This window comes from Mugil cephalus, chromosome 7 (genome assembly GCF_022458985.1).
Source record: "Mugil cephalus isolate CIBA_MC_2020 chromosome 7, CIBA_Mcephalus_1.1, whole genome shotgun sequence".
Lineage (NCBI taxonomy): Eukaryota > Metazoa > Chordata > Actinopteri > Mugiliformes > Mugilidae > Mugil > Mugil cephalus.
Genome location: NC_061776.1, coordinates 7,718,657 through 7,737,812, shown reverse-complemented (window position 1 = coordinate 7,737,812; position 19,156 = coordinate 7,718,657). Strand labels below are relative to the sequence as shown.

The 19,156-nt window shown below is 44.4% G+C and overlaps 2 protein-coding genes across 5 annotated transcripts in view; both read right to left on the bottom strand.

Moving 5' to 3' along the window:
- Positions 1-10,047, bottom strand: part of kirrel1b (kirre like nephrin family adhesion molecule 1b) — a 76,933-nt gene extending 66,886 nt beyond the window's left edge. For both annotated transcript variants that reach the window (XM_047590588.1, XM_047590589.1), the window contains exon 1: positions 9,623-10,047. In XM_047590588.1, coding sequence (XP_047446544.1) covers positions 9,623-9,668 — 46 coding nt within the window. In that variant the 5' untranslated portion in view covers positions 9,669-10,047. The remainder of the gene's footprint in view (positions 1-9,622) is intronic.
- A 1,895-nt stretch (positions 10,048-11,942) lies between these two features.
- Positions 11,943-19,156, bottom strand: part of cadm3 (cell adhesion molecule 3) — a 109,769-nt gene continuing 102,555 nt past the window's right edge. For all 3 annotated transcript variants that reach the window (XM_047588778.1, XM_047588779.1, XM_047588780.1), the window contains 2 exons: positions 18,844-18,969; positions 11,943-15,979 (listed from right to left, as the gene is read on the bottom strand). In XM_047588778.1, the coding sequence (XP_047444734.1) occupies positions 15,861-15,979; positions 18,844-18,969 (245 nt within the window). In that variant the 3' untranslated portion in view covers positions 11,943-15,860. The remainder of the gene's footprint in view (positions 15,980-18,843; positions 18,970-19,156) is intronic.

The window sequence follows — 19,156 nt, the reverse complement described above, 5'->3', positions numbered from 1 at the left end:
GGATACTTTCCTGACCAGATCTGGTAGCTACACCAGCATCCAACAACAAGATGTATAATAGTTCAGCTTTTTTAATCTCATACGTAATGTGCACTAATTATGGTGCAGATAACATGGCGTCATTTCTAAGGTGGTTCTTCTACCAGCTGTGTTTACCTTCTTCATCTGTGACCGGCTTTGTTGTGTTTTTGTTCTGGGGTCATGTGTAGACGTGTTGTCTAGCTTAAGTCCAATTAAGGCGCATACATGTTGGGGAAAATCGATTTCCAGCTGCATTATCTGGGTGTCTTAATCGGATAAGGAGAATTACGATTGTAGTCGGAGTAACGTGTTTACATGTTCTTAAGTTGTCCAGTTAAAGTCAGATTAAGGCAGTCGTTTTTTTTTCACATGCATGTAAACACACTGAATGAGAAGTTAAAATAGCTGCATATATATATATATATATATATATAAACTGTCATGCTAAATACAATGTTATGAAACAATCACCCCACACACTCAGTATAATCTCCTTCCCAGAACAATGACAAATCTCACACTGACATAATCTCCACCTGTGACGCCATAACTTCATTTACCGCCACCGGAACGAGAGACAAGCTGCGTGACGTCACCCCTCCCTCCTCCGCCGCCGCCGCCACCACCACCGCCGGGAGCTGCTTGCTTATCTCCCCCGCACCCGGGGAATCAAGCTTCACCGAGGGGAGATAGTGTCACCGCCCTCCCCAACCCCAACCCCACACCACACCACCCCAGCGCCTCAGCCCGACCCTGCCCTCGCCTCCTTCTCCTCCTCCTCCCTCCTCGCCTCATCGAGCATCAGCCAAGTTGAGCGCAGCCCCGGGGTGTTATCAGCTCCTGATAGTTATCGACTTACATTAAAACATAAGAGGGGGAGAGAGGAGTAACAGGCGGATAGACAGACAGACAGAGGGAGGATGGGAACACAAACAGAGTGGGTGGTGATGGATACCGGCTTTCATCATCTGTAATCACGCTGTCCATCTCCATCTTTTAACCGTTGCGACTTATTTTATCGCCGTTTAAAATCCACCAAAGCAACAGAAATAAAAAGGGAATAGAAGGATGTATTAAGACTTCAAAAAAGAAGACGAAGAAGAAGAAAAAAAAACTTGGCTGTCGTGCCCACGCAATAAAATCATTTGGTTACACAAGTTCAGCTCCTGATAAGGGAAATAAGTTTGGAAAAGTCTCTGTGGGAAAGATTGGAAGGCGCTAAATGTTAAATTAACTGAAAGTGGTGCCGGTGGATAGCTGGGTCTGTGGGGTGTGAAATATTGGAATTATGTTCATCATCACACTGGATACTTGAAAGAGAAACCGTTAAATATTACAAACTTCTCCTTTAGCGGAAGCTTTAGCTCGGAGAAGATATGCATGTCTTAATAGAATTTAAGGGCCGCACGGTCAGACGCAGATGAAAGAAATGAAATCAAAGTGTAAAGACGCGGTTATTTTATATGCAGCAAATATAGTTTGATACAGTTTAATGTGATGAAGCAATGACGTCCTGGCTCCTAAACCTTTGTTGCATTGTGGACAGTCGCTGTGGTTTTGTTATTATATGATATGAGGATATGATGAGACAACATTAAGGTTCAGACTTTACAATTGCTGAGTGTATGACAATAGAGCTTTATAGACATAGAGTTTTAGTTTAGACCTTTTTTTTTGGCACATTTGGGCTCCATCTGTATATGCACAGCTGCCCCCAGTACCATATTTCATATTCAGATTTGATTAGTTTTGGAAATTAGTGTTTAGTTTTCAAAACAAAGACAGTAATCTTAACATTATTGAAGGTTTAACCCAGCTATTATACACCGAACAGCCACGACATTAAAACAACTGACAGGAGAAATACATAACATTGACCATCTTGTGTAAAAATGGGATGATCCACAGAGACCCCAGGGACACCCTCAGAAAGTCCATGTCCATTCTCTGAGACCTACACAATGTTAGGAAGGTGGTCATAATGTTATGCCTGATCAACATGAGTACACATACAAAGAATTTGCTCTATGCATTTAACCCGGTTATAGAGAACGCTTAAAGCAGTATAGACCTCTTCACAGTTTGTAAACAGTGTGACGTTTTTTTTTTTAGGGGCGGGGCTTAACTGGAGGCAAAACATATCAAACACTGTAGCCTGTAAACGCCGGTTAGCATATTTCAATGGATTGTTGTGGCAAGAATGGACAAGGAAAAAGCATATTTTAGAGAATGTACTAATACACTCACTTCCCGCGACCGTGAGTTGGCTCTGACTGATGGGACTATATTCACTGACCCCTACACTCTCACTCACTGGATGGATAATTTGACCAAAGGAAACAGAGGGGACGAAATCTGGTTTGTCTTTATCAAGTGAAGCCTCTCCTACAAAGATATTACAAGAAGTAAGTAATGTAGTGAATGCAACAGTTTGAACACCGCTGAAACATACAACTAATGTTGAGTTAGCTTGCGATTAGAATTGGTATTAGCATGTAACAAGAATCCTCCAAATAATGATTAACTTAATGTTATTTCAGCCAGTCTAACCCATAACGTTATCCTGACTGAAAATGATGATGTATTACATATTAATCAGACCTGATATCAAATGTGCGCTGCAAACACAGCGTTGTTGTTGATCGTCTCATTCCAATCTTTTCTTTTAATCGCGTTCAGCCAAACTCATCTGCGACTGCCAGTGGCTGGTATGCGATAATAAAATTCAGGTTAGTGTTTTCGCTTTTTGGGACTTGGCCCCCAAATTTTTTTTTACAGTTGACAGTGACATTGTTTGCCTCAAGCTTCCCTTGGTTTTGCCTCCAGCTAACGTCATGACGTCACAGTCACAGAAGGCCATGAAGGGATCTATAAGCATCAATGCAGGGGAGCAGTTTGGGGGCGTAGAGGGAGATTTGATACCATTATGTACATTTTAATAAAAACCCTGAGCCTAATAGCCGTCCCTGATCGTCACTTATATAAATCATACAGCACATGTGAAATGTCAATAATCTGTCAGACGAATACTCACTTAATTGAGAAATTGTTTCATTGATTCCATGCAAAATTGTGTTACGGTGCTACACACACACACACACATCCGGCAGCATGTATAATCCAGGGCTAAAACAAAAGGGGAAAACCTTGTGATAGCGATCTTGTAATGGATCAGATTGATGTAATTCACTGCGTCGGACAATTTCTCATTCTTATTCCTCAAGATGTCTCTGAATGGATTTTATGTGGGAGGCCCATTCAATTGTTCTCTCTCACCTCCGCACATGAGTCTCTCAGACAGGGAGAGGAAACACAGACAGACAAAGAGAGAGAGAGAGAGAGAGAAAGAGAGAGCAGAAACACAAACTACCTCCACACTCGGCTTATTTGATCTCCCGGCCCTTTTTGTTGACATTTTTCCTCATATAAAAGGAAGCACTTTTATGCTTTTATGCTTGATGTCTGCATTTCTTTGAAAGCTTCTCCTTAGAGACGGTGGCCAGTTTGGTTTCTCACTTTCACTTCCAAAAAAGCTAAGAAGGCCAGCCTTTTATCACTTTTATTGAATGCTCGTGCAGAGAAAGGAGACCCACTTTATTTATCCTTGGAGGACTGAGGACTGGGGTTGAGGGCGGCGCTTTGTGCATTGCAGCTCGCCGCTTGAAGCAGCGGTGAAATATGCTGGAAATGCCTCGAAAACTCCGGGCCCTGCTCTCCCTGGAGAGCCCCATCTATAATAGGCCTGGCTGTTTCCCTCTGCTCCCTCGCTGCAACCCTCTCCACACATAAATCTCTGCTCCCCAGCCCGACTCTCCTCCTCTTTCACTCCTGTTAGCTCCGGCGACTCCTGTGCGTTTCACTCCTGCCTCCCTCCACAGCGCCGAATCTGTCTCCTTTCTTTTTATCCTCTCCCTAATCGTGTCCTTTCCTCCACCTCGACTCCTGCCTCTTCCAAATTTCTCCCTGTTCTCACCCACTTTTCTCCTCCGCTCCCTTGCGGTCGATCTTGGCGTACACCTCATGTGCCAACCTCTTGCCCTCCTCTTTTTCCCTCCTCTTTGCCATCTCCTCCATCCCCCTCTCTGACTGCCATCCCGCCAAATCCCGTTGTCTTCCTGCGTCCCGTCTCCATTAATTCTCCTTCCCTCCTCCCTCCGGTATTCCCCCCATCTGCCTGCACACCTCCATCGACCATTCATCTCCTATCTGCTGCCCTCCTTTACTCATTTACCCTCTTCCTTCCTCTTTTCTTCTCCTTTTCCCCTCATCTTCTCCTCCGTGTCTCCCTAACCCCAACCCCCCTTCACGCATAAATCTCTGCTCCCCTCTTCCTTGAATCCTCTTCTACAACCTTCCTTTCATCCTCTTTAACTCCTGTTAGCTCCTCCTCAACCTCCCGCTACATTTCTTTAAGCTTGGCTACCTCTTCTCTCCTTCTCTTAATGTTTCCCCCTCCGGTCTTTGCGCCTCCTCTGACCTCCGACACAAATCCTCTGCTCACCTTCCCTCCTCTGCCCTCTTCCTTCAACCTGATTTTCTCCCTTGACCTCATCCTCGTCTTCATCTGTTCTTGTTTTTTTTTTTTCTTTCCTCGTCTCCGGCCGGCTCCACACCTCTGCCCTTCTCCTCCCACTTGAAATTCTCCCCTCTTTGTCCCTCTTTTAGCTCCTTCTCTTTATGGTTAGGGTTAGGGTTAGGTTGTTTCCCCTGCGCACCTCTTTTTATCTCCCGTTCTCCAACCATTGCTGTTTTTTTTCAGCCTTCCTTCTCATTTCTTCCTCTCCCATCCCCTCCACTCTTTCTCTTCTAGTTCTTTGCGTGTCTTCTCCCTCCTCCTAGTCCTCCCAGTCCACTTCTTCTTCTTCTCCGTCCTCCTCCTCACTCAGGCTGACATATTAGCCAGATTGACAGGTGTCAGTCCTAATACCAGTCGACCGTCTCTGTTAGGATCTGCGCGCTCTTCAGTCTTTAATTCCGACACATCGGCGCCCGTGCAGAGGGAAGGATTTGCCTCCTCCGTCGCTCTAACCGATTACTAGATTATCGGGGCCGTCGCGCAGTGAATTAACTGACAGCTAATTGCGGCGTTATCATATTTATTTATTTTAATTGCTGTTGCACGTCACCTCAGATTACGCGTCCCCGGCCGTAAGGATATCAGATCTGTCAGGCACTGGAGGGGGTTTGGGGATGAGGCCCACACACACGCATGCGAAACTCACGTTGTCACGAACTTCCTCCGCTCTCAGACAAGGCTTGTTGTGATGTATTTAATTATATTCATTATACTGGAGGTACAGTGACTTTTTTTCTTTTTTTTTCTTTTTTTTTACCACCCAATTATAGAAACAGAGTCAGTCGACCTTATATACTGGCTTTTATGGCCCGATCAGTGCAGTATGGCGCTAATGGCCGAGGGTTGGGGGCCTGATTCATCCTGAGGCCGCTCATGCAGGAAATGCTCATCAGCGGTGGTTCAGATGATAAAAACTCACCAGAAGAACAAGTTCAGTAGCTTTGTAAACTCAATTAAAGCTGCATATTTCCTTAATTAATATTTCACGTGCGTGCCTTATCTGTCGAGCGTGAGCAGCATTAGACGTAGTTCCACTGGTTCACTGACGAAGGCTGTTCTTGGCGTCGGGCTCCGGGCCCCATAACTTCAAGGTGTGCTTTATTTCTTCCATCTGCGTAGAGAGCACGCGCCGCATCCTTGAGCTTGTAAAAGCGATGCAAACGTAAGGGGGCATGCCTCCTCAGAAATATGATCCAGGGATCCAATTTGAATAATTGATCGATGACTTTGGAGGCTTATCAGAAGCCAAACCACGACGCAGCGGTTTAAAGCGCGGGGAGGTCAACTCGCCCGCCGATCGCTTTTCATTGCAGTTATTATGAGGTGTACGGTTCAGCATTCGAACGATAATCCAGCAGGATCACGCGTAGTGCACAGGTTCAACCTGCCCTTGTTGATGTTGCGCGATGCTTGAGCCAAACTGAGCTCTCATTGTTCCTGCACCGTCAGAAAAGGAGGGGGAACGAACTGAAATGAATGAGGGGGAGTACATTTTTAGGCGGCGCTAATGTCGGTCTAAATGCGGCCTTAAAGAATGGTCCTGTTTAAAACACTCGTGCACAATTACGTTCCTTAGGAGCAAATCAGTTTGTCTACTTAAAGACCACGAGGGTACACACATGCACGCAATGCACAGAGAGGCGGAGTAGGAGGGGTCTGAGTAAGTGTCCAAAGTGAATTTCCACCAGCACGAGGGACCAAGCAGGAGTCCCATGCATTAAAAAAGGGGCCGTCAAAAGGAACATGCCTTTATGCAGATGAGACAAATGCAGGTTTCTTCACAAATACATATGCCCCTTAACTCCATGTCAAGAGAGATTCTAGTGGGTTCTGCAAAGATTCCCAGAGATCCACAGTCGCTCTGAAAGTCAAACTTCAGGCGCGTGCGAGAAGCACGTTGTGCAAAACAAGACAATCTGAAAGAAACAAAGTATAAAAGTCGCTACTTGGAGCCAAAAAGGTTAAAAACCGCAGAATGCACATATAAGACAATGGGACATAGCATCTCAGCTGGCCGACCTGGAAGCCGACGTTTGTGATTTCAGGTGAGAGGTGAAACGTTTTCAAGAGATCCGAAGCCTTGTCGGTTGCTTCGGACGTGGTGCTTCTAAATATAGCCGGAGAAAGGATCCCTGTGTGCCCCCGGAGCCCAATTTGGGTGTAAATCTTTGCTGATGTACACCATCAAACATTGATGGTCCAGCTGGGTTACTGTTGAAGCCAATAGGGCTCTTTCTTTCTTCCTAACTGTCTGTCTGTCTGTCTGTCTGTCTCTCTGCGCTTCCTGAGCTCTCCTGCCTCTGCCTCTGTTTATCCTCAAACATCCCCTCTTGTCAACAGATTAGGACTGAACCCCGCTGTCTCTTCCTGTCTTCGTCTCTGCTCTGCCTCCATCTCTCTGTCTTTTTGGCCTGTCTCTTTACATCTGCGCCTCTGCTCTATTCTTGTGACGGGAGAAAAGAGTGGGAGGAGGAGGCGGGGGAGGAGGAGGAGGGGGAGGAAGGAAGGGTGGGGGGGGGGGAAAGAAAGTCTGTATGTGAAGGGAGAAAGATGGGACAGGTGCTTGCAGTGCGAGAATTGCTTTGCTTGCTTTGCTTGCATGATCAGGCTGCAAAAAAAAAAAAAAAAAATGTTCAGCTCAAGCAAAAGGAGCGCTGTTCAAGAATCGACTCTCGCCAGTGGCCTGAGCGGCGGTGGCGTCGGATCACAGCGGCAACGCGCCACATCAGACCAGCACACACACACACACACACACACACACACACACACACACACACACACATATACGCATACAGCACCGAGTGGTAATTACAGGGGCCCGCAGATGCGCGGTCAACCGCACAGAGATGTAGTTGGCCTGTGCTGGGAAGCCAGACACACCACTGGACTGAACAGTAAATCGCGTCGCTCAAATAGAAGGAGACGGTGTGAGCTGTCAGCAGAGGGAAGCAGGCAGCAGACACCTGGAGGAGTCCAAACAGGCTAAACACACATTAGGCTGCAGCTGCTGCATGTAGGGGACGGATTCACTCTGATCACATTTACAGGCTTTAGACCGGCTCAGCCGGAGACGCTGATCTGCTCCCTTCTCTTCACGTCTGCCTCGGCTGATCTGCTCCGGCGGTTCTGTTGTTTTGTCCGGATCCTGATCTTTCCCTTCGCCCCCCGTCCCCCCCATCCCACCTTTCTCTCCGTATCTTTCTTCTTCTGTTCTACTCAGCCTCGTTCTCATCTGCTCTGCTCCGTTCCTCTTCTGTCCATTTCCATTTGAAATTCTGCCCTGGCTCTTTCTCCCCTTTGTTCCCCTTCTGTTCTGACCGGTTCTCTTTTGTTCCGTCGTTCCTGTTTTGCTAGAATAATCCAACTTTCCCAATCTGCTTTGCCTCCCCCCCGTCCATTCTCCTCTTTCAACCGGCGTATAACAAACACTATCAGTAGCTTTAACCTCGATCAATCCGAGCACCTTGAGCTCATCTGATCCATTCGGATCGGAATTGATTCCGATCTTGAAATGTCCAGGTCTCATCTTCTGCCTCACACTTTATGCAATATGTATTTGACTCTATCTCATTCCACTCAGGTGGCCGACGACGCTCCTGCCTGGGAGAGCTCCTCTGACTGTGTGTCTGGGCAGATCATCGTCTGTGGTTCATCACACCGTCGGCCTGCGGCACCGGGGACCCAGGTGCTGAGGCAGGTACACACACACACAGACACACACACACACACACCCAGGGATGTACTGTTCACATCAGGCCACCTCAATTAATCACCTCTGTCTTTGGAGCCGTGACTGCCCTCAAACAGGAAGGCACACTCATCCACTCTGTCACTTAGGTGTGTGTCACTGTGTGTGCGTGGAGAGTGTGAGGGAGAGGGCGATCCATCAAGGTGATCGATAAATGGGGACATTAATATTAGTAATGGGACTCTCCTACAGTCCAGTGAATATGTCTCAGTCTTTAAGGTAAAATATGAATTTTTCTTTCTTGGCACCTGAACGTTTGCAGCAGGGGCCGCGCGTCCTCTGCACGAGCGCGCAGACTCTACCTGCATGTTAAGTGGAGGATGCACTGGTCTCTCTTCTGACACGCGCGCGCGCACACACACACTTTCTCTCTCGAGGGACACTTGCGCTGCTGATCTTTACTCTCCACTCTCACTGCACTCGCTCGGACTGAAGGCATGCACGTGTCCAGCGCGTGCGCGTCCCGCGTGTTTGTGTGTGTGTGCGCGCGCGCGTGTGTGTTGGGAAATTGATCCGGTGTGACTCATGTTAAACCCCGACGACCAGACCGTGCATTGGATCCTCGCCTCATCAATCATCCCCGGGCTGGCAGGTTATGCGCAATGTGTGTGTGTGTGTGTGTGTGTGTGTGTGTACACACGTGTTTGTGTGTGTGCGTTTGTGTGTGCCTGTGGGAGAGTGCGCGCACTTGCGTTGACCCACTCTGCGCTTGTATGTGTCAACCAAATCTGTCTTTTCATGCGTTTCAAAGGTCACGTCAAAGCGATGTCGCGTGCAGATGCTCCACATCTCTGCCACAAACGAGGAACTGAAATAATAATAAAACGTATGAATGCAGCGCGTTTGTTCTGAATCCATATAGATTTTTAAAAATCATTATTATTTTTTTTATTTCTGTCCCCCAGCGGAGCAGAGACCCTTGAACACCCCACGAGTCCCCCCCCCCCTCTCCTCCAGCGTCTGTAGGCTGTAATGATGATGTCCAGGGCAACCCGAATCTACAACAACATAACACGGGTCGCACGTGCACGCGCTCACAGAAGCATGCGCGCGCACTCTTGGCCAGACATAACTGCAAAATATACAAGCACTGCCATCGCAGACAAGAGACAGACCCGCGGAGCGCACAGACACCCGCGCGCGCGCACACACACACACACACAAAGAGGAAAACAACAGGAGGAGGAAAACACTAAATAAAAAAAGAAAGAAAGAAAGAAACTTCGACTCGCTCTTCTCTCGCCAGATTGTGACAAGTGTCCTCAGACATCACTCACCTTGGTTGAAAGTGATCGCCAAAGTTATGATCCACAGGGCTGGCATGGTTCAGCCGAGCGCATTCAGATTCCTCCCCTCGGCTCCGCTTCCCCAAAAAGACACCATCAATCCCTCCCGACCGGGCGCATTTAAGCTGAATCCTGTTTGAGTCATAGAAGTGGGAGAAAACACATTTAGAGAAAGGAAAAAAAAATCCTCTGTTCTTCCTTTTTTTTCCCTGTTCCTTTCTTCAACTATGTCACTGTTTCCCAGTGCGTAAAACGAATCTGCCTCCACTTTTTTTTCTCCTGATTTTTCTTCTTCTTTTCTTTTGGTTTCTCAGTCTGCGTTCCCTTTCCTCTCTGCGCTCTGGGTTTCCATTTAAAGAATACTGAATTCCTCTCTCACTCTTTTCTCTGGCTCTGTCTCTCTCGCTCACTTTGCCCCCCTCCTCTTCCCGTACAATCAGTAGCGCACACACCCCTCCCTCTCTCCCTCCTACTCCTCCGCCACCACTATCTCCGTTGTAGACTCCGCAGAGAGGAGAAGGGCGCCCCAGCGGCAGGAACGAGAACTGCGCTTTGAGCATCAAAACTTAAAAGCATCGATTCTGGGAAGACTCTCCTCAGTCATCCAGGTCATGGTATATCCAAAAAGAAAGCTGAAAGGAGGACAGCTGTAGAGTTTCTTGAAGATGGTGCGTCACTCATCCAAGTAGCTTCTTCAGTTCTCTACTACACAAGTCCAGTTGAACTTGTTTCATTTTTTTTTTTTTTTTTGGTTAAACCATCAAGTGACATTAAACTCGAAATATTGTTTATCCTATAAAATGTATCCTATGTACTTGGAACACATATGTTGAGTGTTGAGTGTGCACATTTTTATATTTGCATAAAAATGTGCACAAAAATTGTTTACAGGTATTTTAGGACACTGTTAGTTCATCTAACAAATCACACCAGTATGAAAAGAAGTTTTTGGGAGATAAAGAAAAATAAGTGATCGCTACAAACACATATTCAGTGTTTCACACGTTTGCCAGCGATGACACTTCCTGTCTGCAACATAACACAGTGATGTCACCACTGTAAATCTGATTAACTGCTCTGCTTTTGTTTCTAGAACGTACAGTGCGGCGTCCAGTTGTGTCCACGGTGACTCCGCTTCATTTATTTGTTCATATTTCTAAAACACATATTTAACTGCAGCTACATAAAGTCCACTGAATGCAGACGCAACACAGTGTGGCTCCGAAACTGATTCTCAAATCAGGATACGAGGCATTTATGATGAGGAGGACAAAAGAGGAGAACACAGTGTTAAAAGTAAGATTTTTCATTTTGTAGTTTGAAAAATGTCAGAGTGCGTACATGTACTGTATGTGCACTTTGAATATTTATATACACATGTGCAGCATCAGAAGAGCATCAGGCAACGTTGCTCAGCCTTGATACTACACATTTTAATTCACCGTTGTTTTCTAGCCACAGGACTGAAGCCTTGTGTGCGTCTATGGAACAACTTCCACAAAAAAGTAAAAGAAAAAAAAGCTGTTGATCCAGAAACGGCCGGACAGTAAGTAGTAATGAATCTCCATCTGTGTTCAGACTGTGACTACTTATGGTCTAATTAACTGTGTACAATGTGCGACTGATAATAAACACATGGTAACAATTTCCCCCCAAAACCACAGAGCAAACTGAATAAACACAGGGCAAACGAAAAGGGGTGGAGGCAGGGGAAAGTCAAATAACAAGAAAGAAAGAAAGAAAGAAAACACAAGATTCTTTTTTGTCTCGGGTAGAAAGAAAGCTTTATTTAATCATGGATTTCAGATATAATAAGATTAAGCTCAGCAATGTGGAACATTATTTAATTTGATTTAATTCAGAGAAAATCGGTCAATGTCTTCCACAAGTTTTATAACCAAGCAGCAGTTTTTTGTGCGTTTCCAAAGGGGATCATTGATTGGCGATATTTTACTGCCCTCTGTTGGACATTTTCATTTTTGCAATGTACAAAGTATTTGAAATATAGGTTTTTATAACCTGTTGATGAGTGGCTTTGTGAGCAGTTCTTTAAATAAAATAGAAAAGAAAAATGTTTGATACACGCAAAGCTTGATGAAAAGAAAGATGTCCATCCTCAAAGAAAATCAGGATTTGTTGCAAAGTTGATGTCCTAAGTTCATTTTAAAATCCTAATCAAGTAAATGACCTTGTTGAAGTTTTTAAATATTTATTTTAAAAAATTCAAACATTACTTTTCAGTGACTTGTGGTGTAGATAAATTCTGAGGTACCCCTAAAAAAATGAAGAAAAAAGGAAGAAGACGAGTGAATTTAACCCAAATGCATGTTTATTGAAGTCAACAACTGAACTTAACAAAATAAAACAACAACAAAAAAAATACTTCATGAACGTAACAGCCAACAGACGCAAAAAACCCACCACGGCATGCGGTTGGGTCTCGCCTTGATGACATCATCAGTCATAATACAAATTAACATACATGACACCACTATTCCCATGTGATATGGATATTTATTCAAAAGGAAGACTTGTCATCCGAAATAATAATAATAATAATAATCCTAAAACCAAAGACCTTTTTTATCATTTTAGTCGTCACCGAAAAAGGAAACATCGTTTTTGTGAATGCAACACATGTAAAGAGTGTCTCTGGAGTCGGTTTGGGTCAATCAATACACATGTCACACTCATACACAAACACACATGCACACACATATGCGCTAACACACAATGGTAACAGACCTGTTGTGCGTATCCAGATATATGTGTGTGGATGTGCATGTACCCAATGTGTGTGTGTGTGTGCGACGTGTATATCGGGTGCGCTTTGTATCCAGTAAAGGCAACACTATATACATGAAATTATATTTTAAAAAAAAAAAAAAAAAGGTTGTTGAAACAATAAAATATGCAAAAACTAAAATTCTAAACCTTCAAGTTTTGGGGGGGAAAAACTAAATTTAAGAAAAAGAGAAAATGAATTAATCAATTTAAGATTATGCACACCTTTTACAAAAACATAATTTAAAAACCGATTTCTTTTTTTATTCTACAAAAAGGAAAAGTGATGAGCGGCAGCTGGCTTGCGACTGCCTGGGGGGGGGGGGGATGGTGAGTCAAGTGGTGGGGCAGGACACCTTGAGCTGACTGAAGACGACGGAGGAGAAAAGCTGTTGTTTGCTGACACCTGGTGGCAGCTAATCATTACTGCACCGATGCAATGAAATATAAATCCACTGACTCCATGTCCACTATGCCCCTGCACGGTCTTGATGTAGCAGTGGTGGGGGCAGAATGATCTGCTCAGTCGCCTCCTGGTCGCCGGGAGGTGACTGAGCCTGTGTTTGCAGACCAGAGAACAGCAGGGAGGTCAGCTGGGCCGGACCTCCCTCTCGTCTCGGGAGACGAATCCCGTCGCCACTTCTCAACTCCGAACGCTATCTACAGTTTCCAACCATTTCTCATGCAAGCTACATGCTAGCACATTAACTAAGACGAAGGACAGGACGATAAGTTACAGGCAAATACAGGTCCATTAGTTTTTAAGACACTACACTTTGTTGAGAGTATGAGGCAGGTACTTCCTTTCTCCATTCGCAGAGCAGAATTAGACTAGGGTTAAATACAAATCGATGGTAACATTTTCAAAGTGGACGAGCGGCTCCGAGAGACGGAGCTCTGGTCTGCAGACACCAATGAAAACAGTTTTCTGAAATCTTGGATGCATAACGTTTTAACAGAACACTGTTGAAAAGGACATGACTGGGAAAAAAACTGAAAAAAAAACAGCTGACCCCGCTTCAGGTCACATTACCCTTTGTAGTAGCGAGCTTATAGATGTACTAGCAGGCTGATTGTTTCCCAAGCAGCCGGCTAGCTAGCATTTAACGACAACGTGGGGGGAAGGTACGAAAAGCACAGTCCCTGAACATTCCCAAAAAAGGTGTACAAAAACTAGAACAGACATTAACTGTCCATGGGTAAACTGACTACAGCAAATGGATTCCTTGCTTAGAATTGATCAGCGATCACCCGGCAAACGCTACTTCTACTGTACACGGACTTCTGGAATGAGAGACGGAGAAAGAGAAGGAGAACCATCGATCAGCGCTGAGGAGAGACGGGGTGAAGGTGGATCAGGACGCAGACGGGATGACTGATTAAAGAGCGAAGGGGAGTGGACAAGCGGAGCGGGGGGAGAAAAAGAGAAGGGGACATTTAAGTTTTCTAAATGACTTTTCTTCACCGTTAGCACAACCCGGACTGAAGCTAGGCACCCTGCCCGCCAAACCAAAACCTTGGCATCTGTGCAGTCTGGAAGCCCGGAGCCTCTTAGTTAGATTGCAATCAATTTCCATGACCGGGCCAAGTGGAAGTTGGCCGTGCCAAGGCGAACTCCCAACCTTAATAAAGCCCTGTTCATTTATGGGAACCATTTGCTAAGCTGGTGAATGATTCCTGTTGCAATAAAAAGAGAAAAAAGAAACAACAGCAGCAGAAAGGACGATTTTGTGTGCGTGTGCGTGTTTGTCGTAATGCGTGTGGGCAGTCCCGTTTGGCTCCGGAGTGAAAAGCAAGCATTTCTTTTGACTCCCGAAAGCAGCAAACGCACCGGTTTGTTGGTAGAAGTCATGATGTCACTACTCAATGAGCTGAGCGCCAGGTGGCCGGGACTAGACGGGCGGGCAGTCTGCAGCCGGGAGAAAGGATGGCGAAGGGGAGAGGAGAGTTCAGCACAAGCACCGGGCAGTTTAGTCCAGATCAACTCCAACAAACAAACTCTTTATGAAGCCGAGGTTTTGTTTTTTGTTTTTTTTTTGCTACAGATCAGTGCTCGGGGACAGAGGGCCCAAGAAGAGAGCAGGGAGAAAATGGCGGCACACAGGAAATTAAGAAAAAAAGAAGAAGAAGAAGAAGAATGAATGAACCGCATCACAACTTTTAAAACTCAAAACACAACCAAGATGTATGGACTCCTGGACTGACGAACCGAAAGACACTGTAAACCGTTAACACTGACAGTAACACACAGAGACACCGACGAGAGAAAATCTCTCATAAGTCCCCCCTCCCCAACCCCCCACCCAAAAAAAACTAAATTAAAAAAAAACAAACAAACAGGAATTAAAGATCAGATTAAAACAGAAGGAAAACATTCGTCATAGAAACATTTGCAGTTAATGTTAGTTTTCATCGCAACAATCGCCGCTGTTATTTTCATATTCTATCCCCCCAGATATTATTTGATATTCTTCGACTCTGCATTTCCACGCGTGTAATAGAAACAGGCAGGCTTGTCTTTGAGTATATACGCTACTGCGAGGCAGTAACACACTGTTTTTGAGATACAGGAGAGGGGAGCTGTAGAGAGGAAGAGAAAGACAGAAAGGCAGAAATAGGACAGATAGAGAGAGAGAGTATTTACAGCACACCAAACATTTTCTGTCAAGTAAAAAGAATGCTATATAATTCTATATATATATATTTATATATGTATACTGGAGCCCCTCGGCTTGGTTGCACAAGGTGGGAATGCTAGCTTTGCATGTGTGTTTGCATGAAAGGAAATTTCTCAGATCTGGGGGTTGTCGGCGAGGACGCACGAAGGAGGTTTGATGGAGGTTATGTGTCGGTAATAATTTTCTCTTTTATAGACGGATCTCTCTCCACCACAAGGATGGACGTTTACCGAGGACAAAAAAAAAAAAAAAAAAGTCTAAAAACAGACCATTTTGGTTTAAATGTTGAGGAGACAGGTCGGAATGTGACTTACAATTTAGCCTTTTTTTTTTTGTTTGTTTGTTTTTTTTGCAGCACTGACGGTTAGAAACAGGATTCGATGCTTCGTGGGGGATAAAAGTGTTAAAGTGTTAGTAGGAGCCTGCGAGCGTACGAGGAGATTTTCGTCAAAACCGACTCATGTTTGTGTGTTTGTTTGTTTGTGTGTGTTTGTGTGTGTTTGTAACTTCAGTTCGTCCGTACGTCAGTTCTCACGTCCCCACGTATCGATGCTGGAGAGGGAAGGACCAGCAGAAGCTCCTTCCCCTCCCTCCTCCCTCCCAGCATCCCTCCGACCGAACCAAGAACTGAAGCGTCGTGAAAACAAATGGAGGTTTTCTTTTTTCCTTCTTCCCCTCTCTCCTACTCCATGTCCTCCAACTTTCCTCCTTCTCCTCCTCCCGCTCCCTTCCTTCTCCTCCTCCTCCTCCTCCACTCTGTCCTCTGTCTAAATGAAGTACTCCTTCTTGTCCTCTGCTCCGGAGTGGCCACCCTCTGCGTTGATGATGGCCGTGTCGGCGTCGGGGGCGTCGTCTGAGCCCTTGGCCTCGTGGGTCAGATACGTTCCTGTGGCGGGGAAAGAGGCAAGTGTATGAAGTCTCACCTCACCTGTAAAGATTTTTGTTTATGGTAGGAAGATGTATCGTTTGGCTTCCATAATTATCTTAAGACAGAAAGAAAACGCTATTTCCCGATAAACTTGGTTTTACTTATGTTTTGTTGCTTATTGGAAGGACGTGAACAATAAAAAAAAATTACAATGACAATTAATAGATATAACTACTTTAACCTCCTGAGACCCTGCATCCTCATATGGGGACAGGTTTTAGGTTTGTGGCAGCTTCTTATTCTGCTTCATTTAGACCCGTTGTCCTCATAAGTGGACAATACTGTACACTTATCAGTGTAAAAGCATGATAGCATGATAGCGGGCATTTCTTTATTTTATTATTTTTATGGTTGAAACTTCTCTATTTCTGCTTATTAACGTATCTAGTTTGGTATGACATGCAAATTTAACAAATTCTATCAGTAGTAGAACCCATTTGTACCCATTTGAGGACATTGGGATTAAACATCCTGCTCAAAGATGATGCTTAGTTTTTATACTTCTTAGCTCCTTGGAGAAATTAACAGCACATAACAAATAAAAACTCAAGTCTCAGGAGGATAATATAAAAGTTTGATACAATGTACCCCTGGCTTGTTTTTTTTGTTTGTTTGTTTTCTCTTACCCTTTTATCTTATTATTGTTCATCTTGTATATTGTTCTTTGTATATTTTGCATGACTGTTTGTGTATACTCTGTTGTGTGGCTTTTACTTCTTCAGTAAAATCATTTAAAAAACAAATACTGGGTCAAGATTTGAGATTTCTGAGATGACAGCCTTTCTTGCTATGACAACCTGAGATGGTTGTCAATGAGAAATCAGAAAAACACACAGACCGCGGGCATCGTAAGACCTTCCTGAAGATTTTGATATGTTTTTTGTTTTTCTATAGTAAATATTTTGGAGACATGTGCGGGTTTAAAACAGGGGTCCCTTCTGCTTCTCTCTTAAAATCTTTGCATTACAGTCAATGGAGAGCAGAGAGAGACATGAACGCACTCAGGCTCACAGGCTCACAGCAATTTCTGTACCTCCCCACTCTGGTGATAGAGCACACTTTGAGAACAGGAAACAATTTGTACATCTAGGTTAAAAAATTATCATGGTATGAGTGTTAAATATGTGGCTGGAACGAGTGTGGAAAGAGACAAGTTTCAGACAATTTCAAACACCTTCCTCCACTCTGGCTGATGATGTCACTCACTCTGCCGCGAACATTCCGCGCAATACACACTCATTATAATCCCAGAATTTCTACAAAAATTATCATGGTCATTGAACAGTGATTGATCAAAAACTATAAAACGTACCAAAACGTGGATTAAAACAGTACTACATAAGACTTGTGTCTACGGTTTAAAGTTTAAATGAAGTCTCTAGGTGAAAGTATTCCTGAGCAGCAGACGTTTGAAAAACTCTCTTTTTCGCCTGTCCCATTCATTTTAATGGGAAATTTTTCGCAGTTTCGTATTCATAGAAAAAAGTAATAGCACACTGATCCCGATCAAACCACAGGTTTTGATATATAAGTTAAGGGACGAAAAAAGGGAGGAAGATGAAAACATAACAATAATAAGAAGAAAAAACACGCAGTATAAAAATAGTGCCTCGGGACCCCTTCAGCTATATTTGTAGGGGCCATTTCCTCAGTGTGTTGCCCCGTGACCCTAATAAACTTGTAAATTAATTGGTTTTGTAACTGGTAGTCATGTAAACCTGCTACATGTATGGAACATTGGTGTAACAGGAAGCGCCCTATAAACAATGACAGAGATTATCAATGTGTATATGACCCTAAGATGTGAATACATGTGTATACCTGGCAGATTATATTGGTTATATACTTTTAAAGTGATTATAATACTTGTGTAGTGCATAGGTTTTCAACCGGGGGTCTGTGAAGGTACTGCAGGGGGGTTGCAAAATACCTGGTTGATTCAACACTGCTGTAAGCAGGGTAAGCTAGTGAAATATAGAAAGTAAACTGTTCACTTTAAAGTATATGCCATCAGATAGCTTGGTGATTTACTGTCCCGACTACATTCAGCTGTGATTGAGCTTTAAACCTGTCATGATTAAAGTTCAAATCTTAAAGTATATATACCACATACCATATATACCACTTAATATTCAATGCAAAATAATGATAATAATGTATATTTATATACAGCACTAGAACAAATTTAATATAGAACACATATAGTAGGTAGGGAGTCCCTACTTAATCTCTCCATCAGTTTGGGGATCCTTGGGCTGAACAACCTTGAAGAGCCCTGCTTTAGTGTGCATTATAACTTTGTGTTCATTATAGTGCAGCTATTGTTTATCAGTCGCTTTCCTGTGCCACAGCTAAAGACTTAAGTATCCACTAACACGTACTGGCACCTGTGCAGAGGTGTCTAATCCGAGCAGAGGGTCGCTGGTGCAGCGACGCGGACATGAGCCCTAACAGACCTGACACCTGCTGGACCCCGGTAACCAGGCAGTCGTGTTCAATATTCTGCACCAGCTTGAAGCACAGAAGTGGGGAACAGGTCTTTAGCACCGTTAAATATCCCCCTGCTGGAGCTGAGACGTTTAAATTTGAGATGAGTCGAAGAGTGATTCGGTTACATAATACGTTAAATACGCTGCTGATACATCGTTAATGTCAGGAAATCCAAAATGCATTAAATTCATTTATTGTCTCGTTCCCTTTCGTATTCTGCTCGGGAGGTTTGTGCTTAGAATTAACGTTCAGGCTCGTATTTATATGCATGTGCATGTGTGCAGGTGTGCTGGTTCTGCTCATGCATGCATGCATGACTGCGTGTGTCCGACCTTTGTGTCTGATGAGGTATCTGCCGAGGACGATGAGGAGGCAAAGCAGGATGAAGACGATAACGGCCACCACCCCTCCGATCACGGCGTGGTCCACCCCCGAGGAGGTCGACATGGCTGTGGGGTCTTTAGAAGAGGTTGAGGGGTGGTGAGAGGAGAGGATGAATAGGAAGCCATGTGGTAAACAGTTAGAATAAATAAATAAACGGGAATAATAATGAGAGGAGCAAAGAGAATTGACGGGAAAGACAAACAGAGAACACAGAAACGGTGAGGAATGAGGGGTGAGAGGGGAAAAGGCAGACAGACAGAC